Source organism: Oryctolagus cuniculus, chromosome 6 (assembly GCF_964237555.1).
Source record: "Oryctolagus cuniculus chromosome 6, mOryCun1.1, whole genome shotgun sequence".
Classification (NCBI taxonomy): domain Eukaryota; kingdom Metazoa; phylum Chordata; class Mammalia; order Lagomorpha; family Leporidae; genus Oryctolagus; species Oryctolagus cuniculus.
The window spans coordinates 23808476-23832298 of record NC_091437.1 but is presented as its reverse complement, the minus strand read 5'-3'; the positions used below and the strand labels follow the sequence as shown (position 1 = coordinate 23832298).

The following is a 23823-nucleotide window of genomic DNA, read 5'->3' as shown; positions in this document are numbered from 1 at the left end:
CAAGACTCAGAAATGGAAACTACTTTTCCAAAGGCCGCTGCCCCCTTTCTGCCCCTCTGGTAAGCGTCCCAACTTCTCTGCCTTGGTTTCTCCACTGTCAGCAAGGCAAGGTTAACGCTGGCCAAATGGAGCATGGTCTTGGGGCTCCCGGGGCTCCAGGGCAGGCAGCTCGGTCATCAGCCTTCCCCAAGTGCCGTCCTGGTGCCCTGGGCTGCCCTCCATCCCTTCTTCCCTGACCGGCTCCTGGTGGCCGAGGCCAGATAACAGGTCCATGAGCTGCTGCCGAGTGCAGGGCAGGGTGGGCAGGCCAGGGGACCAGGAGGCCAGGCTGGGGAGAGCTGCAGTTATGGATCATTTGTGGGAGAAGACACCTGGGAAAGCGCCAGGTCGCATCTAGAAGCTGTGCTCTGCACCTGCCCGTGCCCCCTGGGAGCTACACTGCCTGGAGGCCGAGGAGGTGGCAGCGCTGGTCAGGAACGGGCGGTGACTCTCCTCCATCCTGCTGCCTTCAGACGCCAGCTGCAGGGCTAGGGGACAGCGGGAACCTCACACTGGGCCTGACCGTGGAAGAGTAGAGGCGGCCGGCACTGTAGGGAGGGTCAGAGAGCAGAACCCGCAGCTGGGGGGAGAAGGGGGCACTTGGGCTGAAGCCTCACAAAGAGCTGGGTGTTGACGCGTGGTGGTGCTGGGGAGGGCGCGGCAGGCCACAGCGGGGAGCAGGGGCTGTCAGGCGGGGGGTAGCAGGCCCCAGGCCCTCGCGGCCATGGAAGGGAGAGGCTGCAAGGTCGGAGTCTGCTTCCTGAGAACTCTGGTGACAGGGTTGGGTGAGGACACGAGTCTGTGGGTGACGGCCTCAGTCCCGCCCCACGGGAAGTGGGTGGGGACCCTCCTCAGGCCACCACGTGCTCCCCGACACCTGGCCCTCAACACTTGATGGGGACACTTGTGTTCACTGCTGTGTTAAACCACCAAGTTTTGAACTCATCAATTACACAAGACGGTGATCTAATTTAAGCCGAACAACACAGAACACGAGAGCCAAGGAGGTATTTGGACACAGGCGCCCCTGCTCGCCACCCGCATTCATGCACTGGCTGTTTACCAGTCCGAGCCTACACATCTCCTGGATGGTGGCAGGACTGGCAACGGTGCCTCAGCACCACGGCCAGCACACAGGATGGCACTGGGGACGGTCCCCCTTGCCCTGGCCGAGGCCCAGGTGTCCAGGTGTGTTCACACCGCATCAGCACACGGACAGCTCCCAGCGCTCACCTGCTGGGCAGACGGGAAGCAAACTGCAAACTGCAGGTACAGCTCAGCCCAACTCCTCCCCAGGATCCCCTGCCCAGACCCTTCCTGAAGACCACTCCCTGCAGAGACTGCATTAGCCTGGAAAATGCCAGGAGCCTCCTTGTAGGCCCCACGAGCACGCCAGGCCCCCGGGCCCCCTTAGGAGCTGGCGACAGGTGGTTGCAGGCCCCCTGTCCCTACTGGACCCCGGATGCCATGCACATGGGACGAGCTTGCGCTGCACGCGACAGAGCAGCCCCAGTCCCTAGCACGCACATGGATCCCTCCCAGCCTGTCTCCCTGGGGACACTGAGAGCCCAACAATGTCAGCTCCAGGTGAAGCCCAGCCCCACCCCGTGGAAAATAAACCGGAACAGACCAGTCGGCCCACAAAAGCACGTGGCCAGTGAGCATCTTCATTTCTCCCCATGTACCACCAACCCCAGGTCTCCCTGCAAAGCCAAGTCCGAGAAGTGCCTCAGAAACACTCAAAGTCTGATTTTTTTAAACAGTGGTTCTGCAAAGCAACTCAAGTGTGACCAAGCATGCCTGCTGCCCCTCCTCCTTGGCTTCCCCGCCCTCCGAACTGCAGCAGGTGCAGGTTAGGGTTAGGGTTAGGGTTAGGGTTAGGGTTAGGGTGCAGGCATCCCTATGAGGAGGAAGTGGCAGGGACCCAGCACGAGTGTCCCAGGAAGTGGCATGAGCTCAGTGATCATGGGACAAACAAGTGTGACTGGACACTGAAGACGTTCCAAACGTGCTTGGGCCCTGTGGCAGGGAGAGTTCAGCTGCCACTCGGGACACCTGCATCTCACAGGGAGCTGCCTGGGATGCAGCTCTGCCTCCTGCTTCCCACCCAGCTTCCTGCTCACATTAGCACCCGGAGGCAGCGGACCATGGCCAGCTGCTTGAGTGTCTGTCACCCACCTGGGAGACCTGCATGGAGTTCTGGCTGTGACCCGGCCCAGCCCTGGCTGGCATGGCCATTTGGGGAGTATGATCCAGCAGACAAGATTCCCAATCTCTCTCTGTCAGTCACTCTGCCTTTCAAATAAATACAGCTTTTAAAGACATTTCAAATGGGAGCCAACATCTGTGTGTTTGGTCCCAGGACTGGGTGGGGCGAGTGCACACGCCCCTCTCCTGACATGCATCAGCCACAAGGCTTTGTCACACGGGCTGGACACTGGGCTGGGCCACCACAAGACATGGTGCTAGGCAGAGCCTAGCAGCCAGGAGCTGGGCCAGGGCCAGGGCAGGGAACGATGTGGCGGTAATGAGCAAAGTGACAGGGGGTCGGGTCCAGTGGAGGCAGCCCCCAGCTCTCTGCTTTCCACGCACAGACCCCAAGGAGAGGAAAGTGGGAGGTGGGCTGCGTGCTCAGCGCTGAGGCCAGACAGAGCTCCACTGTGCTGTGCGCGCGCGGGCTCACTCCTGAACCTCTCTGCGCCCACTCCTTTACCCACACGACAGAGACGACACCAGTGTCGACCCCCAGGGATCAGGGAGTGACCTCTGTGAGGCACCCAGGACCTGCAAGTGCTTCTCTACAGCATCGAATTAGGGCTCCAGCTTCGACGCCTGCAGTGAAATGATTTATTTACAAGACCAGGCTGTGCGTGTGCACACCCCTCTGTAGCTCAGACGGCCCCCGCTGCTCGGCCCCGGCCTGGGCCAGGCCGTGGAAGCACTGTGAGGAGGCCTGAGCACCGGGCAGCACTGACGCTCCCCTGTGGTGCGGCTCTGGGTGCAGCTGCTGGCTGCCCACTGGCAGGGATTCCAGCTGGGACGGAGAAGTGGGTGCTCCTGGGAGGACAGGGAGGGGACTGACATGGGGCATGGGCTCATCATCTTGCCTCTGCTCCTCCAGGACAAAGACCCCAGGCCTGTTGAGCCAGACGCCGAGCAGTGAGAAGGGCCAGGGGGCTTCCTGCAGGCAGACAGGGGGGTGGGATACCCCACATCAGTGTCCCTGGCGCTGGGAACAATGGCCCTCGCTGATCAGGGGGTGTGGGGAGCCCTTCTCCACCTCCTGCTCCTCACGGTGTGGCTGCACCAGGCCTGGGCAGCCCCCTGGAGATCTCCTGGCTTCCCGATGGAGGGGCCGGAGGCCCGGGGCTGGTGCGCAGCCTCTCCTCGTGGCTTCTGTAGTAGGGCACAAAGCCTGCGGCCTCGAGGCTGCGGACCCTGCAGAGCTGGGCGTTCGGGGCACAGTCGCAGGGGCACCCTGCTGAGGCCAGCAGGAGGCTGCAGCAGGCTGGAGCGTGTGCGGAGCCAGGGGTGTAGGCCGAGCCTGCAGAGGTGGCCTGGGTTGAAGGAAACGATGGGTCAGCCAGCAGCAGGCCCAGCTCCCAGGTCCCGGCCCACACTGGCCGTGCCTGCACCACCACGGGGGCACTCAAGGAAGAAAGCACTGAAGAGACAGCCCAGGATGACGTCACCAACTCGCCAAGGCCACCAGCCAGGAGGTGTGACGGGGCCCAGAAGCCACAGCTCCCACCTCCATCTTTGCGATGACCAGACGCAGAGGCACTGGCGGTGACAATCAGCCATGGTGCAGGGCACGGGCTGTGGGTCACATCCCAGCTGTCTTAGTCACGCATCCATGGACTAGGCACCTGGCTGCTCCGAGAACGGAAATAACAAGACAACCCGCCCAAAGGGACCGTGTTGGAATCAAATGCCAGGATGCACTGAAGCGCCTGTGTGTCCTGCAGGTGCGTCTGTGAGCCCGGCGTCACACCAAGCCCTCGCTGTGCACACGCGAGCCTCCCGGGGTGGCTCTGAGTGGCGCCTCCTACAGCCTCTCTTGGTTCAGGAAAGCGAGGTTCTAACAGTCTCAGACCCCTCTCCCAGCAAGTGCAGAGGCCGGCCGCAGGGGGACAGTCTGCCATCCGTCCCTGTGCTCTTAGCCAGTGACACACAGTCCCAGGACACAGCAGCTCCCAGGGGAGACTGGACAGAGACCCACCAGGGTCTGGGCCCAGGGACAGAGACTTGAAGGATGCCAGGGGCCTGGGGCTGCCCCCCACCGCAGCCTCCGCCACTCACAGCGTGTGCGTCCCTGGCTGACGTCCTGCAGCAGCTGCCCGCCTGGGCCACCCTCGTGGGGAGGGGGTCTTGGGAGGCCCCATGTGACCAGCCAGGAGGGGCCAGGCTGGGGAAATGCTTGTCCTGGGAGTGGTAGTAAGGGAAGAAGCCGCAGGGCTGCGCCGAGTCCTCCTGGGACAGCGCCGCTCCTCCGTCCCCGTATACCGCGGGCCGCAGGGCCAGCTGCTCCTCGTCCTGGAGCTGCCCGTAGGTGCGGAAGAAAGGCAGGTACTCCTGGGCTGCCGGGGCGTGCTGGGAGAGGCCGGGGGAGCTGAGGGGCTCTGTGCCCCTGGAATAGGGGGCCTGCAGCTGCGGGGACAGCAGCTCCGGGTCCCCGTCTGGGAGGCTCAGCGAACACAGTGGCCCAGGATCAAACGTGCAGCTCTTCCAGGGCGTCTGGGAAGAGAAGGGTGTCCCACTGTCACCGCACCTCGACATCCCTGGCCACGGGAGCTGCCCCCGACCCCCCGCCAAGCCCTGCCTGCCCTGGAGGCCGACAGGTCTCACACCAGCCAAGCTGACCTTGGGTCGCCTTTAAAACCCAGCTAAGAGCCCAGGCACTGGCCCTGCCCACCCTGCGGCCACCTCTTTACCCCTCTCCCTGCTCCACACACGGCGGCCTCTGTGCCATTGTCCCTCAGCCTCGCCAAGCACAGTGCTGCCTCGGGGCCTCAACCCCCATCTGCCGCTGGCTCTCTGGTCTAAACAGCCTCCCTCACCCCTGACCTGCCCCAGGTGACCCCGGCCCCACCTCCCTCCCTGACCGGCTCCTTGGCTGTGTGGTCTGTGTTCCTGGCTTGTTGCAGCTGCCCTACTTTCCCACCAGTGCTTGAGCTTAGCTGCTGTGCTCAGTGCATCTCCAGTCCCCTTTCCTGTGTTTGCTGCAGCCACACAGCCTCCTTTCCATTCTTCTCACCACCACCCTCCTGCCACAGGCCCTTTGCACATGCCCCTGCCAAATCCCTTCCCTTTATTATTCCTGAGGGATCATTTCCCCCAGGCTTGGTCCAAGGCTGCTTCCTTCGCCTCTCTGGCTGAGCCACATGGCCTTGGCTCTGACTGCATCAACCCGACTCCCTCGTTCAGAGCACCCACTGCCCTGCTTGGTTAGCATCTCTCATCCATCAGTCACAAACTCCCCAGAGGCAAGGCTCCTCTGCTCACTTCTGCAGGGCCTAGAGGGGCCGGCCCAGGGTAGACAGCACACTTTGGAAGAGAAGGGAGAAGGGTAGGAAGGAAGGAACAAGGCAGAAAGAGAACATCAAACAGGGCTTGTGTGCCAGCCAATTTCCTGCCAGTGTGACTCAAGGTCCAGCCATGTCCTGGGAGCAGGAGAGGGGGCACAGGAGTCGCATGCCAGCCCCAGGGAAGCAGAGAGGCCTGGGTCTGGTAGTGAGAAGCCAGCCAGCCCCTCCCCACATGGCCTGCTGAGGCCACACTCACAGCCCGTGGGCTATGTGGCATGCACCCTTGTGACCCCAAGCGAGCCACGTGGCTTCAGGTCATCTGAGCAGGCAGCCCTAGGACCTCAACACTGGGCCTTGAGTGTGGGCAGGTGGGCTGGATGGCTGGTGGTGTGGACGAGGGGACTCGACACCGCTTGTGCAGGGCCATCTCATGCTACCTATGGAGAGAAGCCCACTGCCGGGCTCACAGTGGCCTTACCCTTCCTGCCATCGGTGGGTGCTAGCCGGACTGCTCACCGCCCACTTCACCAGTGAATGCCAGGTGTGGCTCCGCCCACTCCCTAGAGAGGCCTCAGCACGCTGCGGCTCACTTCCCACGGTGCGCACCGCCCCGAGGCTCCCGTGTTGGGGTCAGCAGTCACCCCAGCCCTGACATGCCTCCACTCGATCCTCCACCCCTGGCTGGAAGACAAAGGCTCCCATCGCAGGTGTCTCCCTCCCGGCTTCCTCTCCACCCTGGCAAATCCCCCTCTGCCTACAGACCCAAGATTCCACCATGAGGTCACAAGGCCTGGAGCCGGGCAAGAAAGCCAGCTGGCCCCGTTACCAGGGAAACACCGGCCCCGCACCCAAACACCTGCGACCGGCACCTGCCTCTTCATTCAGCTTAATCCCTGAGAGACTCGGGGTAAGCAGAGTGGACAGATGTCTTCTGGAACCTGAGCAGCTGTCTGTGGCTGGGGCAGTGGGCTTGCTGGGGGACCACCACCTGCCGTGGAAGCTAAGGAAGGGGGTCCCAGGAGCAAGGTGCCAGGGCTGCATGGACCTGTGTGCCCCTGGGTGCTCCAGGCTCAGTGCCAGCTCCTGCCACACGACGGCAGCGGCTTCTCTTCCCCAGTCACTCAGGAGCAGCCGTGAGAGCAGAGGAGCGATCAGGGCAGGATTGGCTGTGCAGAGCACCTGCTGCCTCCCCCAGAGCCTCCACCCCAGTTCCTCTCCCAGGCCTGGTGCCCCCACTCGGAGTGCAGAAACTAGCACTGGTGACAGGTTCCAGGTGCCAGCTACTGCCCTGGGCAATTCCCACGTGGTGTCACATGGCCCCCTGCACAAGCTTTCCAGCCAGGCAGTGACCACTGTTCTGCCATTTCACCAAAAGCTGAGTTGACCTCAGGGCTGGGACAGGAAGGCAAACAGCCTGGAGAGTGTGCCCAGAGCTCAGCGGGAGGCCGAGGGCCCTGGCACACCACCTGCAGCCCTCATGGGCCTCAGCAAGGTGGGCCCCAGCCAGGTTCTCTAGGCCTGGGCAGGGCTCCCCATGCTGCTTCCCTGTGCCCAAGGACCCGGGGCCATTTCAGCTGACTTTTGGTTTTTATAGACTGAATCCTCTTAACCACGTGGAGTTTATCATTTGTAAGCCATAATAGATTAGCTTCTAATTTTATTTTTACATTTTGAATGGTTAGTCGATCGGCTCAACATCATTTATGAGTAAGTTATTTCTTTGCCAACCTGATTTGAAATACCAGAACAGCCACAATCTAAACTATAACTACTGCAAACTCAACTCAGTTTTCAAAATTTATTTTTTGATTGGTCTCCTTCTCTCTCGGTACCAGTACCATATTGTTTGGTCTCTTTAGTTATTCTTGTTATTTTAATTTGTGTTTATGTAACCACTTTTCCAAACGGACTTATTTATTTAAGAGGCAGAATGATGGGGTGAGGTGGGGTGGGTGAGAAAGAGAGAGGAATCTCTTCCGTCTGCTACTTCACAGCAGCCTGGGCTGGCCAGGCCAAAGCCAGGAGCCGGAACCCCAGCCTGGCTTCCCTCACGGGTGGCAGGAGTCCGAGCACCCGAGCCACCCTCTGCTGCTTTCCCGGGCGCATGAGCAGGGAGCTGGATCAGCAGCAGAGTGGCACAGCCGGGACTTGAACTGGTGCTCATACATAGGACGCATTTACATATGCCATGAAGTGTCCCCTTCCCAAATCCATGCACCCCCTGGAACAACTCCAGGGGTTCCAACAGAAATGCCTCTTCCCAGGGCATGCCTCTGTCACTTCCCAGGCCCAAGCAACCAGATGCCATGGAGTTCTTCTGCCTGTCCTGGGATAAATGGAGTCGCAAGGTACACACTCCGGGTGTAGCTGGCTCCCATGCAGCACCAGCGTCAGCCACTGGCTTTGTCACCACCTGCTATTTGCTCCCTGGTGTTGATGAGTATACACTGTACTACGTATTACTATACACTGCAAATATACTATATACCACAACATACATTCACACCACACGACACCACTGCACAGCCTGCCTGCTTCCCCACTCATCCGTGTGTAGACTCTTGGCTGTCTGTGCTACTGATGAGCTGCCGTGCAAAGCCACTCACGCGCTCAGAGGCGTGTGTAGCTTTCACTTCTCCTACGTCAGCCGCAAGGGTGTGAGCAGTTTGTGTTCTCTCTTGCGATCAAGGACACTGAGCGGCCATCTGCGGGCATTCTGCCTATTTGTGTATATTCCTCCGTCAAGTGTCCAAACTGTCCGCCCATGTTAATAACTTAATTGTTTTATACCTGAAGGGCTTTAAACCACAGATACTCCAAGTGTAAAATGTGATCCGTTTTCGCACAGGTTCACCCAAGAAACTGTCACCACCACCAGGAAAACAAAGATTTCTTTTCTTTTTTTTTTTTTTTGAACAGGCAGAGTGGACAGTGAGAGAGAGAGACAGAGAGAAAGGTCTTCCTTGCCGTTGGTTCACCCCTCAATGGCCGCTGCGGCCGGCGCGTTGCGGCCGGCGCACCACGCTGATCTGAAGCCAGGAGCCAGGTGCTTATCCTGGTTTCCCATGCAGGTACAGGGCCCAAGGACTTGGGCCATCCTCCACTGCCTTCCCGGGCCACAGCAGAGAGCTGGACTGGAAGAGAGGAGCAACCAGAACAGAATCCAGCGCCCTGGCCGGGACTAGAACCTGGTGTGCTGGCGCCGCAGGCGGAGGATTAGCCTAATGAGCCGCGGTGCCAGCCAAGATTTCTTTCAAGTGCTTTCACAACCACTCCTCTCCCACCCCAGAACTCCACAGACCCGCTCTCTGCCACAGTAGGTCAGTCTCCACTTTCTAGAATTCTGCATGAGTGGAATTAAAAAGAGTTCCACCAAACCTCTCTCGCCCAAGGCAACGCCCAACATTAATCCATGGTGTTTCATGAATCCAAAGTTTGCTCCTTTTTTATTGCATGGGTGCACTGCGATTAGTAATCCACTGTGCCCAGGCCCTTTTCTCCAGTTCTATTTTCTTTCGTCATTGGTTTTTGGCAGCTTCTGGTGGTCTACGCATGGCTTTGGTGTCTTTACCCTCTGAGAGTTCATCGCGCCTCTAGCGTCTGTTACTTATGCCTCTCACCAAACCTGAAGAGCTTCAAGCTTTTATTTCTTCAGGCAGTTTTTCCCCAGTTTACTTCTGGGTCTCCAATGGTGTGTTAGATTTTTAAAACATTTTTCTACAGGTCCTGCATTTGGCTTTTGTCCATTTAACTTACATCTCTGTTCTGCAGATTATGTGGCTTCCACTGGTCTATCTTCCAGATTCTTCTCTCTTTCCAGCATGGTTCACCTGTCCATGTCCAAGTCTTGACTCTCCTTCACAGTTTGTTTTTTGGTCTCTAATTAGAGTCCTCAGGTAGCTGGGTTTTGTGGAGCTTTGTCACAGTAGTGGAGGTCATGGGCCACCATCCTCATTGTGCTCCTTTCTTGTAGGACTACTTGTCTTCCTCCTGTGCCGTGAGAGCGCTCCGCACCTACACGCCCACACCCTTCCTCAGGAAGACGCGTTGTGATTATCACCTCCCAGCCTGCACCCTGTCTTTTCATTTTAGCAGCAAAGGCTTTTTAGGAAACAGAAGTTTTCAACTTTAGTGAAGTTCAATTAGTCATTTTTTTTTCATTTGTGCTTTTCATGGCCACTATAAGAAACCATCACCTACCACAGGATTGTAAATAATTCAGCTTTTGTTCCCTAAGTTCTATAGCTTTAGCTTTTACACTTGGGCCTACGACCCCTTTGGAGTTCAATGAGGTGACTTGATTTGGGGATCAAGACGACCTTTTTCCGTTTGGATATCCAATGTGCACCAGCGGTCGAAGAGCCCTTCCCCCGGCATCCTTGTCAGAAATCAGTCACTTCCCTGTGGGATTATGCCTGGGCTCGCTCTGTTCCACTGATCCACGCTCAATGCTGCGGATCAGCCTTTGCCAACCCTGACGCTACTGGCACCTTCCTTGCAGTAGGAGGCTGGCCCACACGCAGCGGGTATTCAGTGCTGTCTCTGCTCACGGGATGTCTGTCACTCTCTCCTCCACAGTTGTGACAACGAAAGCTGAGGCTCCCCTGGGGGAAATCGCCCCCAGTGAGCACCACCTCTGTCCATCTAGTGCCTGCCATGGCAGCCGGGTGCTCTGCCAGCTTTGTCCTTTGTAATATTCTGCATCCTCTGCACTATTACATAAACGTATCTCTAACCATCTCAGGTTTTCAGATGTCTTTCTCGCCTTTTATTGAGGTATAGTTATATACGGTGAAATTTGCCCTTTTGAGTCTATAGATCTTTGAGATTTGACAAATGCACTCTTGCATTGGAAACGGTGTCTGCAGGTGGGAAGCTGGGGTGACTTTAGGGCTCATTTCGTTTGTTCTCCTTCCACTCTCGATCATCGTCCAAAGCCAAGGGCTTCCTAATCTATCCCATTTCTCCTCCAGCGCAAGGGCCAGTCTGGGACCAAGGCCTTGAACAGGACGAAGCAGATGTCCCCAGAGCCAACTTCTAATACTCACATCTGAGTGGTTTGTTCTATGCCAGGAGCCACGCTCATCATTATTCTCTGCTGATTTCCTCCTAATAATCTTATCAGGAGAAGATAAGAAAAGGAGGTGTACTGAGGCTAAGAGTGTAACTGGGCGGTGGACAGCTTGCTGCACACGGCAGGACAGGAATTCCACTTCTGGGGTTCAGACTCTGAAGCTCAACAATGTGATTACTCTGCCCATTGTCCAAAAGCAGGACATGAAAAGACATCAGGGACACTTGATGAGCCATGTTTAGTCTACTAGCAAATACATTCCATTTAATGGATGTAGGAAGAGATGTATTTCTTGCATCAAAGCCACAGTTCCACAGGTATTTCTGCTCAGGAAAAGAGCAGTTTTTTTTTTTTTTTTTTCAAGGAAAAGATGAGCCCATTTAAGTAAATGTGTTATGGTTTGTCTTCAGCTGGACTGGGGCAGAGAACATTGACAACCTAGGCCATGAATGCTGCTGTTCTGGTGCCACTGGGTCCCATGCTCACCCCATGGCCGCGGCATCTGCAGGTGTGCTGAGTGGAACTGATTCCAAACAGGCAATCAGGCGTCATACCTTGCTTCCTCCAGTCCCCTACATGCTCAACTTTGCCCTTAAGTAGAAACGCAGGTGCAAAGCCAGCCCTGGGGCCTTTCTGGGGTGTGATGCTCTCCTTCACATGCAAGCCAAGCTCTGGGTGCCTTCTGGATTGTAGCCTCCTCACGGCTTCCATGACAGTCAGGGGCCCAAGGCTCCCACAGCAATCCCTCGGCCATCGCAGGCCCACACAGCCCCGGAGAAAATACTCCTGGTTCCCTGCGTAGCTGGAACTCGCCAGGACTGGGAGGCAGAGGCTGGAACTCCCGCGTGGGTTTGGCAGGACCCCTGCCACCAGGGGCCCCAGCTGTCCATGAGGTACCAGCCTTCCACAGCCCTCCTGAGGCCTCCCTGGCCCCTCTCACCTTAGGACAGGGGACAGAGTCATCAGGATTGTAGAATGGTGGTGCCACATGCAGCACCAGGCCCCACACCAGGGAGACGCTTCAAACGTGTCCTCACACGCATTCCTGCAATGCTCGGCCAGAGGTCCAGATCTTCCCCAGCTCGTCAGCTCAGTGCCTTGCCCTACATCCTCTGACTCCGGAGCCTGGGTTTGCAGGGCACAGCCCAGATGCAGAGGGCCGTGAGCCCTTCCTGTGCCCACCTCTTCCCTGGGGAACAGGGACCACCTGGCCTGTCCCAGCCAGAGCAGGCAATGACAGTGCTACCTACTGTCCCAGCTCTCCAGGAACACATGGGGCCCACATGGCTGGGTGCACTTGTACTTCTGAGAACGCCGAGGGGAGCGAAGGCTGGAGTCGGAGGAGGTCATGTGCAGAGCGCTCTCTGCACCTCCAGGGAACGGATCAGAGGGACAGATCCCCAAGCAATGGCATTCGGGAAGCGGGGCACGGAGAAGGCGAGGGCACAGACGTCCTCACAGGCACAGCCACGGCCGTGCGCCTCATGAGCACAGAGATTCAGACTCGACACCTGCAGCCCCGCAGCAGGCAGATCCCGGTTCACGTGCAAGTTGGTTTCCCATGGGGAAGTGGGAGACCTACACCCTCCACATCTGTGCCTCTGGTGGGCAGGGGCTGTGTTTGTTCACCAAAAGTGCCCAGCGTTTGCCACGGCTGCCTGGCTGGAGCACAGCCCGGTGCCTCTGGGCACGAACCGCACGCTGGGTCCATCAGAGGCAGGATCTTCCTCTCGCCTGCTCCCAGCATCCCCCTCCCTCCCAGAGAGCACTCCTGCGTGTCCCTATGCTAGCCTCTCTCCCAGCAGGGCCATGCTAAAGCTCCTGGGGACCCGTGGCATCGGGCACGTTGCCCAGCACCTCTCCCGCCTGTCTCTGCTTCCTGCCAGCACCAAGGACATGTTTCCTTCTCCCTGCCGGCCACTCAGCCAGCGGAGCTGCCTGCCAGCCCTCAGGTAAGAGCTGAGAGGCGGGGTCAGGAGGACAAACCTGTGATTTAAACGTAAGGGCGGCTGTTCACTGCGACAACTCAAATTCGGGGTTTTGCAGGTGACAGTCCTAACAAGCTGGGAAGCCACCCGAGGGCGCTACAGCACTTACCTCAGTGCCTCCCTCCAACCCTCCCCCACCCCCGCCCGGGCCCTGGTCACCCAGTCTCTCATTTGTCAGACGGGCCACCTGGACCCCTTACACGTGACCCTCCCAGGGATTTCTTCCCAATCCCATCCTGGCTGCGCTCATCCTGACCCTGACTCAGATCCTAGATGGCAGCGACTTCTCTCAACTGGACTTGACCTTCGAACACTCCCCAACCCAACACCGCCAGGCTTCTTCTAAAATTCTTATTTTGCTCAAAACCTTTGATGATGCTTCCTGGCCAAGGGATCCACCTCCAAACCCTCCAGCCCGGCATCCCAAGCCTTCCTGGCAAGCAAGCACCCTACTCCACATGTCCTGCACTGGCTGCACCCCAGTACACCCGCCAGGTTCCTGCTCCGTGCCTCCTTGCTTGGCAGCTCCCTCACACCCCGAGAAGCCAGCAGCAAACACTGCTTCTCCAAGGAACCTTCTGGAAGGTCAGGAGTGCTCTGCAGTCAGTGGTCCCAGGCCTGCTGAGGATTCGGAAAGTGGCTTCTATGCTCAGGTGCAGAATTAGCATACGGCGCATCACAGCCCAGCAGAAATGCTATGTAGGTACCTATTAAAATGTATCCTTTACAGAACAGCCACAAGGAAAAAGGGCGGAGCCTGTTTGTTTGTTTGTTTACCCAGATATCCCGCCTCTGAGGTGGATTCACGAGCACGCCAAGGCCCTCCTGAGCAAGCTGTGCTTGGGCAGCCATCATAGAGCGCCACGCTGCGACCCCACTTTGACTTACCTGCCTCTTCCCTGTCTCTACCTCCAAACGCTCACATTCGGGGTGCCTGGGGTTGGAAGCTTAACAGGTGAACCTAGCGAGCGGGACTTAAGTCTGCCCATTGCAGGCGCTCTCACCACTCTGCCCTGTTCTCAGGCTGCTATGGAAGGAACAGCCATGGCGTTCTGAGGTCAGGAGCCCGCCTTGCTCCTGCCCCAACACCTGCAGCCTCTCCAGAGCCCTCCCTGTGGCCCACCACAATGTCTGCCTCTGACCCTCTGGTGTACCAAGGCACAGGGATTTGGGGCAATGCCAGTTTCCCTTCCTACCCCAGCTCTGCCTCTCAGCAGCTGTGTGACTCTAAGCCAGGATAAGGCCCTTAGCCTCTCTCTGGTCCCTGTGCTGTGTCATGGGGAAAACAGCATAAGCTGGCCATGGCAGGCAGAGAGCAAAGACTCAGAGTGGTGTCCACACTAGGGCAGCCTCCTGCAAATGCCAACACGATTCCTCGTACCTCCCCTGCAAGGCCTCATGCTCGCTCCTTGTGGCTACCTGCTTGTACTGCTGAACCTGTCAGTCTACAAGGCCTCATGGGGCCATGAGAATGGGCGCCACGGCCCAGCAAGGTCAAGATGCTAATGCTGACATCCCATATGGGAATCCCAGTTCAAGGGCTGCTCTGCTACGGATCCAGCTCCCTGCTAACGCATCTGGAAGGCAGCAGATGATGGCCCAAGTATTTGGGCCCCTACTTCCCACGTGGGACTCCTGGAGGGCATTCCTGGCTCCTGGCTTTGGCCTGGTTCAGCCCTGGCTACTGTGGCCATTTGAGGAGTGACCCAAAGGATGGATGAGATCTCTTCCTCTCTCTCCCTGTAACTTGCCTTTTCAAACAAAAAGAAAAAAATCTTTGAGAGGGATAGAAAGGAAGAGAGAGAGAGAGAGAGAGAGAGAGAGAGGGAGGGAGGGAGGGATAGGGAGAGGAACGACTCCACTGACAAAGATGTCCATTGCTCAGGGTGCAAGACAGGAAACACTAAATTACACCTGTTCCACTTCTGATCCAGCTCCTTGATAATGTGCCTGGGAAAGCAACAAAGGATGACCTTGGACCTCAGCCACCCACGCAGGAGACATGGATGGAGCTCCTGGCTCCTGGCTTCAGCCCAGCACACGCCTGGCTATTGCAGTCATTTGGGGAGTGAATCAGATGATGGAAGACCTCTGTCTGTCACCTTCCTTTCAACTAAATAAATGAAATCTCTTAAAAAAGAAGATACCAGCAATTTCAAAGAAATATTTTTATTTATTTATTTATTTTATTTATTTGAGAGAGAGAGAGAGAGAGGGAGGGAGGGAGGGAGATCAACAGATCTTCCATCCACTGGTTCACTCCCCCCAAATGGCCACAATGGCCAGGGCTGGGCCAGGCCAAAGCTAGGAGCCCAGAGCTTCTTCCAGGTCTCCCACATGAATGTGGGGGCTCAAAGACTTGGGCTATCTTGCGCTGCTTTCCCAGACACATTAGCAGGGAGCTGGATTGAAAGTAGAGTAGCTGGGTCTGGAACCAGCACCCATATAGGATGCCAGCATCGCAGGCAGAAGCTAACTTGATACACCACAACACCAGCCCTGAAATCTATAATTATTAATTGAATATATTAACCATATATAATTTTGTATGCATACTTTATATAAATTATATAACATCGCCTTTTTAGCTCATGTTGTGTTATTTAAAGTACCAGTTATAAAGCCAGTTAGCTGTTACAGATGTGCATAAGCACTTTCACACAAATTTTATATAAAAGGAGAAGGCAAAGCCCCCGCGCGCAGCTTCTCAGGGAAAGGGCGGCACTTCCCTGGTTATCCACCAGGGGGAAGGCTGGTTCCGTGCCTTCTAGAAGGCACCAGGCAGCTCATCCTTCATGGCCACGGACAACTGTCATTTCTGACTTTCTGTGGCACGTTCCTTTAAACACATGAAGCTTCTCCACGCTAGAAAGCAGCCATTTGCAAGCTGAGAGCTTACAGATGGCGCTGGTTTGCAAATGCATTTCAGAATCGTTCACACACGCTGTGCCCGCAGCCAGTCACTGAGGATTCTACCCAACGCCACATTCGCAACACAAGAGCCCTGTGGCCTTTCTACTAGAAGCCATGCCAATTGCTTAAATTCACAGCAAAGAAAAAAAATCTTTTCTCAACATCAAACAGAAAACATTCTCTCTTTGAAAATGTAAATCCCTTAAACATATTCAAGAATTTTAACAAGCAGCCCAGAAAACTATCCCATTACTTTTTGAAGCCTTTGAAGAATTTTCCTAAAATAGTCACAGGCTCCTCAGGGTGGGGGAGGGCCTTTGAAGTGACAGTTGAGAGGGGGAGTCCACAGCAGGCTCCAGGGACCCCCAGAGAGCCACCAGACAAATGTCTCTTCCCAGAGAGTAAGGCATAGGCCCATGTGTTTTGCATCTGGGGTTAGAAACAGGACACAGCTCTGACCCCAGGGGACGCCTAAGAGAAGACATTAAGAACAGAGCTGAGGGAAGACAGCAGCTCCCAGTCCACCCCATCCCCTCCACTCTATCCCCTGCACCCCACTCCTCCACCTCACCCCTCCATCCCATCCCCTCCACTCTATCCCCTCCACCCCATCCCCCTCTGCATCAGCCCCTACACTCATCTCCCTCCATCCCACCCCTCCACTCCATCCCCCTCCACCCCAGCCCTCTGCATCAGCCCCTCCACCCCATCCCCTTCACCCATCCTCTCCACCCCATCTCCTCTCCACTCCATCCCCTCCACCCCACCCCTCCACCCCATCCCCATCCCCTCTCCACCCCAGCCCCCTCTACCCCTCCACCCCAGCCCACTCTCCACCCCAGCCTCCTCTACTCCATCCTCATCCCCTCTCCACCCCATCCCCATCCCCTCTCCACCCCAGCCCCCTCCACCCCTCCACCCCAGCCCACTCCACCCTAGCCTCCTCTACTCCAGCCACTGCCACCCCATCCCCTCCACCCCATCCCCTCCACCCCATCTCCCTCCACTCCATCCCTTCTACTCCAGCCCCCTCCACTCTAGCCTCTCTCCTGTCCAGCCCCGCTCCTGTCCAGCTCTGGGGTATGGAGGGCGGGGCACTGCAAGTCAGAGGCAGATGTGCCCAGACTAAGGAGGAAACACTAGCTTTGCCTTAAGAGCTTGGTATCCTTCTGAGGTCAGAAAAACAGAAGACAAGAAGACATCAGGGGGAGTGGTGTGGTGGCACGGTAGCTGAGCCGCCACCTGAGACACCAGCATCCCGGTATGGGCCCCAGTTCAAGTTTGGGCTGCTTCGCTTCTGATGCAGCTTCCTGCTAACACACCTGGGAAATCAGCAGAAGCTGGCCTGTGTGCTTGGACCCCTGCCATCCACATGGGAGACCTGGATGGAGCTCTTGGCTCCTGGCTTTGCCTTGCCCAGCCCTGGCTGTTGTGACCATTTGGGGAGTGAACCAGATGATGGAAGACCTGTCTCGGTCTCTCTCTGTCTGTCATTCTGCCTTTCAAATAAGTAAATAAATCTTTTTTTTTTTTAAAAAAGAGAAGAAATCAGCAATTTCACTCCAAGAAGTCGTCCCTAAAGAAGTAACCGAATCTATTTTCAGAGACATGGCTTTAACATATTAATCACAGCATTGTTCATTACAGGAGACAGCAAATGCAAAATAAAAGGAAAACCCCTTAAGTATCCAGCAAAGGCACCAGATAAATGACGTCATGTGTCTCTGCAAGAGCGTGTCACAGAACCCTTGCCATGGCAACACAGGACTGTGCTTACTGTTAGGGGAAGGTCAGCACGCGTGGACGAGTGGACGCTGGGTGCTCCTTGCTACTGGTTCAGCTTCAGGCTGTTAAAAAATAATATCCAAAACACATGCTGTTCCATTTAAAAAATACAATATGAAATTCCAGGAAGTTATTTTGCAGCAATAGGCAAGATTCCTCTAAAATTTATATAGAAAGACAAAGGAGCTAAAATCAGTAAAGCAAAGTTGGAAAAGAATTTAGAACGGAGGAGGAACTCTCCCCGATGTAAAGACTGTGGCGCTGCAGCGATCAAGACCAGGCGCTGTTGGCAGCGAGAGCGAGCGATGGAGCAGCAGAGCAGAAGCTGGGACTCAGAAGGAGGTGCACACATGCAGCCCGGCGTTGTCGCACGTGGAGACCCAGGGCTGTAGAGGGGGGATCAGCTTCTCAACAAATGACGCTGGCCAAAGACATCCATGAGGGAGAAAAAAAATGAGGCTTGACCCAAGTTCCCCACTTAAATGTAAAATCTTTTTTTATTATTTTTTTTTTATTATTTTTGACAGGCAGAGTGGACAGTGAGAGAGAGAGACAGAGAGAAAGGTCTTCCTTTGCCGTTGGTTCACCCTCTAATGGCTGCGCAGCCGGCGCGCTGCGGCTGGCGCACCGCACTAATCCAATGGCAGGAGCCAGGTGCTTCTCCTGGTCTCCCATGGGGTGCAGGGCCCAAGCACTTGGGCCATCCTCCACTGCACTCCCGGGCCATAGCAGAGAGCTGGCCTGGAGAAGGAGCAACCGGGACAGAATCCAGCGCCTCAACCGGGACTAGAACCTGGGGTGCTGGCGCCGCAAGGCAGAGGATTAGCCTAGTGAGCTGCGGCACCAGCCTAAATGTAAAATCTAACACCTCCAAACTTGTAGGGAGGAAAAGGAGAAAATCTTTGGGAAATCTGGCCATGTTCCAACCTGACTCCATAAGCACAATTCACAAAAAGAACAACTGATAAACTGGACTTTACCAACATGGAACCAATGGCTCGGAAGGCGACGGGGCTAAGAGGACCAGAGCACAAGCGCCAGAGCAGAAGGAACTGGCAGACCGCGCACCGACAGGGGACTGTCGCTGGGGCCGCAGAAGTGTCGCGCGGCTCAGCAGTGAAGTCAACAGCCTGATGACAAATGAACAAAAGGCAACAGGAGCCACTTCACCGTCAGGTGAAGCCAAACCTATGACATGAAAACCACACACTATCGACACGGCTAAACCGGAAAACAGTGACGGCACCAAATGCCGTCTGCAGAAACCACGCGGCGTAGATGCGCGCAGGGAAGGTGAGAATACACAAAGTTGGCCACTCTGGGAGTCCAAGACGCAAAAGACCAGGCATGCACCTGAAGCTGCCCTGCTGGGCGCTGACCCCAGAGAAGTGCAGCCTGACGTGCACACAAATGCTGATGGCAGCTTGGTTCAGAGTAGCCCACACCGGGTATAATGCAGACACCATTCAGTGGGTGAAAGGCCAAACAGACAGTAAGGCGTCCACACCACAGAATCAATGACTGACACTGGGCAGAGCTCCCGAGAATTCTGCCAAGCAGCAAAATCAGTCCCGTAGGAGTACAGGACACGATGCACTCGCACAGCGTCCTCAACAGGACCCAGGGACAGGCCTGGCGAGCCGCGCGTTACGGAGGTTAAGGAGGGGTGCAGCAGGGAGGAGGCAGGTGTTCTGGCAAAGTCCCTACTTAGGCTGTGTCAAGGTCAGTGTCCTGGCCCATCGTCCTAGACAATTGCCAGGGGCTGCGGCAAGTGGAAGAAACTGGGAAATGGGTGCAAGGACTCCTTGTATTACTTCTTAGAACAAGCAGGTGACTCTACAATGACCTCAGAATAAAAATTTAATTTGAAAAAGGACAGAGCATGAGACTCTCTTCAAAAACCGCCCACATGGCCCTCATTACCGTGTGGATTCCAGGTAGCACCTGGTGGCAGTCAGGGCTGGCAAGCCCCTAGAAGCCCCCAAGAGCATTCCCTCTACTGGCCAGGGTACAGGCCTGGAGCTTGAGCGTGGGAGCAGACAAGCCTGCTGGCAAGGGGCTCTCCTAGGCAGCCCGCACGGCCCCACAGCTACGCACACCTGGATCAGCCCTGGGCCCAGGCAGGACGAAGCAGCGGCCCCGTCTCTCACAGGTGAGACCTTGGAGCCGGCTACCGTCCATCAGCACCCAGCGATGAGAGCTGCCTGTCTCCTAGCTAATGGTGCGTTTCGCTGGAAGCCCTTAACGAAAGCAGCTTTCTCCAACTGAATAACCACAGGCAAATCCTCGCACTCAGGCTGCTAACCAGAAAGTAAACACTGGCGTCATTTACCACTTTGCAGGTCCGTGCAGTGCGATTTTCATCTGTTAACTGCCCCTAATGAGGATGCAGCGATCAGAAACATAAACAAACCGCGAGGTGGAGGAGACGCAGGGCTTGCCGGGAGCACGGCATGGCCAAGAGCCACGGCTTGCCCCACAGCGCCAGCCCCATGTGTGTGTCTGCAGACACAGGTGCCCGTCACGGCACGGCGGCGGTGGCTTCTGAGCCACAGGACAAACAGCTCAAATGGAGGACTCTGAGGATGGCAAAGCAGGCCATGAGTCTCAGTGGACTGTCTCTTTTAAGAGTTGCTAATGCTGAACCTCAAATGAAATCCAGCCCATTGGTCTGCCTTCTATTCCTGCAACCCACCTGGCTGTTTGCTACCTCTGGGCTTTTGCACTTCCTATTTCCTATAAGCGCTCTGAGCTTGCCCAGAACATCTGCACCTGGCTATTTCCTAGGCCCCTGCCCCTTCCCCAGCAAAGCACTCCTAGCCACACCACCCAGACTGGCTCCTGGCTCCCTCCCTTAGCCCACGGCTCCAGTGGGCTTCACAGCATGCACGCATCCTTGGGAAGCCTCCTGCTTGGCTCCTACTTTGTTATCCCTGCCACAGTGGAAGTGGCACAGAGATCGGGCGCCTGACCGCCTTCCACTCCCAGTGCTCCCCAGCCTCAGACGCAGCAAGTCCCACTGGACACCCGGGATGCTGCCCGGGGAAGGTTGCTCCCCAACAAAGTGCTTTAATGCCCCAGCTCTCTACAGATCAATCATGCTGAGAAATCACAGACACCACCTACAGGTTTGTTTTCCTAGCTAATTTTGGCTCCTCCAAATAACAAATCAGTGGCCATTCAGGGTGGTGCTAAGTAAATTCCAGAATACCCTTTGATGGCTTTGCGTGAGCTATTAAAGATGCTACCCAGAGAGGGCGCTGTGGAGCAGCAGGTCGAGCCACTGCTTGGGCTGCCACGCCCCATAGTGGAGTGCCCGGTTCAAGTCCCGCTCCTCTGCTTCTGATCCAGCTTCCTGCTCATGTGCACCCTGGGAGGCAGCAGGTGATGACGACTCAAGAACCTCCCACGGGGGAGACCTAGGCAGAGTTCCAGGCTCCTCACTTGAGCCTGGCCCAGCCCTGACTGTGGCAGGCATTTGGGGGGAGTGAACCAGAGGATGAAGACCTCTGTCTACCCTGCCTTCTGCTGTCTCCCTTTCAAAAAACAAACTTTAAAAAAGTGACACCCATGAAGACTACAGCAATGCGGAGCAAGGGTTAAGAAACGAGAGGGAAACAGAGCACAAAATCGTATTATGATTATAGCTGTTGAAAAAAAATATCTGCTTGCAGACAGGCTCTGGGAAGATTAGGCAAGGGAAGATTAAAAACAGTTGATTTGCTTGAGTGATGGGATTAGGGGTGATTAAAGCAACATTTCTGTTACGGTTGTTACAATGTGGTTTGTGTGCTTTTTTTAGTAAAGAGGAGAGGACTGCAGTTGTCACATTAGTTCATGCCTTTTTTTTTTTTTTTTTTTAAGTAGGAAAGGAAGAAGGAGGATTGCAGGAGAGTGCCCCTACCTCGGCGGTGCCTGGAGCGGCCCCTCTCCTCTCTCTCTGTCTCTCCCACTCGCTGCCATCCAGAATGGCCCCGGCTCCGACAGGACCCACTGGAGGGCGATTTCTGCAAATTAATAGCAGCTGGAAAAAAAGTGAATCAATCAGCCAATGAAAACCATTACTGGGCTTCGTCCTCAAGGTCATCGGCACCATGTGGAGTTGAGGGACATGAGGGAACGCACAGGGTTTCAGAGGAGCTGGGGCGTGAACACACAGCTCGCAAGGAGCCCTCTCAATCAGCTCCCCTTGGGCCCTCAGCCAGAAGACACCAAGCCACGCAGCTCCTTGGAAGCAGGGCAGGTGGGCCCAGGTGACCTGGCCACTCCTGGGACTGACCCTGGGGACAGCCACTTAGAGAGCTGCACGACCTCTGGGGAGTCTATGGACTCTGTCTGGGAGAGGCCAAAGGGAGTGGGGCGCAGGTCACCCTGGCGGGGGACCAGGGACAGGGAGGGCGAGGCCTGGATTCCAGAGCACCCTCTGAGACCCACCAAGCACTGGGACAATGATGAGGCCACTGCTGCTGCTGCTGCTGCTGGGGTGGCCGTGTGGCAGAGCAGCTAAGATGCTGTGTCCCATATGGGACAGGGTGCCGGGCTCCAAGTCCCCATTCCAGCTTCCTGCCAATGCAGAGCCAGAGACAGCTCAAAGAGCTGGGCCCCTGCCAGCCACATGGAAGCCAGGCTTTAGTTCCCAGCCCCTGGCTTCAGCCCAGTGTGGTGGAGGGCATTTGAGGAGTGCAAGGGAGGCCTCGCTGCCTCTGACTCTCAGACCACATACTTACGAGTCCTCACTCTAGGCCAGCGCTGTTCTCAAACCTTTGTAAGCCTCACTCGGGGCTGCACGGAAAGCACTATTACCCCACCACAATCCAGCTTCTGTGGGAGGAAGGGAGCTTGTGCAGAGACGAGGAACTGCCTGAGGGCCAGGGCCAGGCATCCTCGAAGCTGGCCGAGCGATGCAGACCCACGCCAGCCTCCGGCCTGTGTGCCGGAAGGAAAACGCGGAGCGCAGCCACGTGCCCGGAGAGGGGGGAGGAAGCGTCGCGGGCGGGCCTTGGCTGCACACACTCATGCACACGCAGCCGTCCCCGTGCGGCTGCCCGGGAAGGGCCAGGTGCTGCTCCCAGCGCGAGAGCGAGGAGTCGCATGGACGTCAGACGCGGAGCCTACAGGCAGGCAAGCAGACCCAGACTACCTAGCAAAGTGTGCTTCCAGTCAAGAACCAGGAGAGATGTAGAAGAGGAAAACGGGTCTCCAGCCGCTGGCTGCTCTGTGAGCACGGCCCGTGCACAGGTGCAGGAGACAGGAGATCTTCCATGCTTTCTGCTCTGTTGATGGCGGAGGCAAAACCTCCGTAAATTTCCCATCTGCCCACAGCCATAGCTTTTCAGACTCCATCTCTGCGGGGCTGCTCTAGAGCAAGCGCGGAGAAGGGAGAGCGAGGGCTTTGGGCTCAGGCCTCTCTGCTGGTCCACTGTGCCTTCCTGCAACGCGCTCACTGCAGCCCGCGGTCTCATCATCGAAGCGGATTCCGGGCTATCGCCACGGCATCCGCCCAGCTGGGAGCAGCGCCCTTCTCTGCTGCTGCCCTCGCGGTCTCCTCCTCCCTCGGGAACGGTGGACATCCCGCCCCTCCCAGCGCTCCCACTGGTGGCCGCGTGGGCAGGGCTCTGGTCGTTCGGTGGCTGGCTCCTTGGGAAGCCCCGTAGACTCTCGAGCGCGCCCCACAGGGTAATCAGACAAGTGGAACAGCCTAGCTGTTAAGACAGCAGCGGGGACACCTGTGTCCTGTACTGCAGAACCGCGGTTTGATTCCTGATCCAGCTTCCTGCTAACGCAGGCCCTGGGAGGCAGCAGGTGATGGCTTACACAGTTGGGTCCCCCTCACCCCAGCAGGAAGCCTGGACTGAGTTCCTGCCTTTAGTCCCTGGCCTGAGACTGCTGCAGGTACTTGGGGCATGAACAACTGAATGGGAGCATTCTCCCTCTCCCTCACTCCCCTCTCCCAGATAAATAAATAAATAAATAAATAAATAGAATTTTTCAAATGCGGGGCTGCCATTGTAATGCCACAGGTTCAGCCATGCCGGCAACTCTGACATCCCATGTGAGCACTGGTTTGGGTCCCGGCTACTGCATTTCTGATCCAACTCCCTGCTAGTGCACCTGGGAAAGCAGAAGATGACCCAAGTGCTTGGGCCCCTGCACCGTGTGGGAGACCGGATGGAGTTCCGAGCTCCTGGCTTCTGCCTGGCTCAGCCCCAACCATTTGGGGAGTGAACCAGCAGATGGAAGATCCCGCTCATCTCTCTCTTATCTGTCACTATCCAAATAAATTTTCCTAGAAATTCAGTGCAATATGACTCCATATTGAAAAAATTAAAAAAAAAAAAAAAACTTACCACATCAAAGGGGGCGGGAGCTCAGAGCCCACCAGCGGGTCTCCCCGTGCTGCTCACCTTTGGGGCACCAAGTCCTCTTAGGAAGCACAGCAGGGCAGGGCCAGAACCCAGGCTTCGGAGTCCACCCAGACACTGCTTCCAGCCCCAGG

General features: G+C 56.5%; 1 protein-coding gene and 1 long non-coding RNA gene across 6 annotated transcripts; one reads left to right on the top strand and one right to left on the bottom strand.

Annotated features, from left to right (window-relative positions):
• Positions 1 to 2872: 2872 nt before the first annotated feature.
• On the bottom strand, positions 2873 to 6345 carry LOC103347875 (uncharacterized). Of its 3 annotated transcripts, none has more exons than XM_051843407.2 (4): positions 6046 to 6345; positions 4342 to 4776; positions 3334 to 3596; positions 2873 to 3220 (listed from the first exon to the last, which is right to left on the bottom strand). In XM_051843407.2, the coding sequence occupies exons 1-4, from the start codon at positions 6055 to 6057 to the stop codon at positions 2887 to 2889; spliced, it is 1044 nt and encodes a 347-aa protein (XP_051699367.1). In that variant the 5' UTR covers positions 6058 to 6345; the 3' UTR covers positions 2873 to 2886. The 3 variants fall into 3 exon arrangements, with proteins under 3 accessions (XP_051699367.1, XP_017196559.1, XP_017196560.1); XM_017341071.3 differs by having other exon boundaries at positions 3085 to 3220; positions 3320 to 3596; positions 6046 to 6344; XM_017341070.3 differs by having other exon boundaries at positions 3080 to 3596; positions 6046 to 6344.
• Positions 6346 to 6393: 48 nt separating this feature from the next.
• On the top strand, positions 6394 to 23255 carry LOC103347874 (uncharacterized). Of its 3 annotated transcripts, none has more exons than XR_001793083.3 (3): positions 6394 to 6474; positions 12447 to 12593; positions 21195 to 23255. It is a non-coding gene; the product is annotated as an uncharacterized lncRNA (long non-coding RNA). The 3 variants fall into 3 exon arrangements; XR_001793082.3 differs by having other exon boundaries at positions 6396 to 6474; positions 12444 to 12593; XR_516384.4 differs by lacking the exon at positions 21195 to 23255 and adding an exon at positions 12896 to 14334 and having other exon boundaries at positions 6396 to 6474; positions 12444 to 12593.
• The last annotated feature ends 568 nt before the right edge of the window (positions 23256 to 23823 follow it).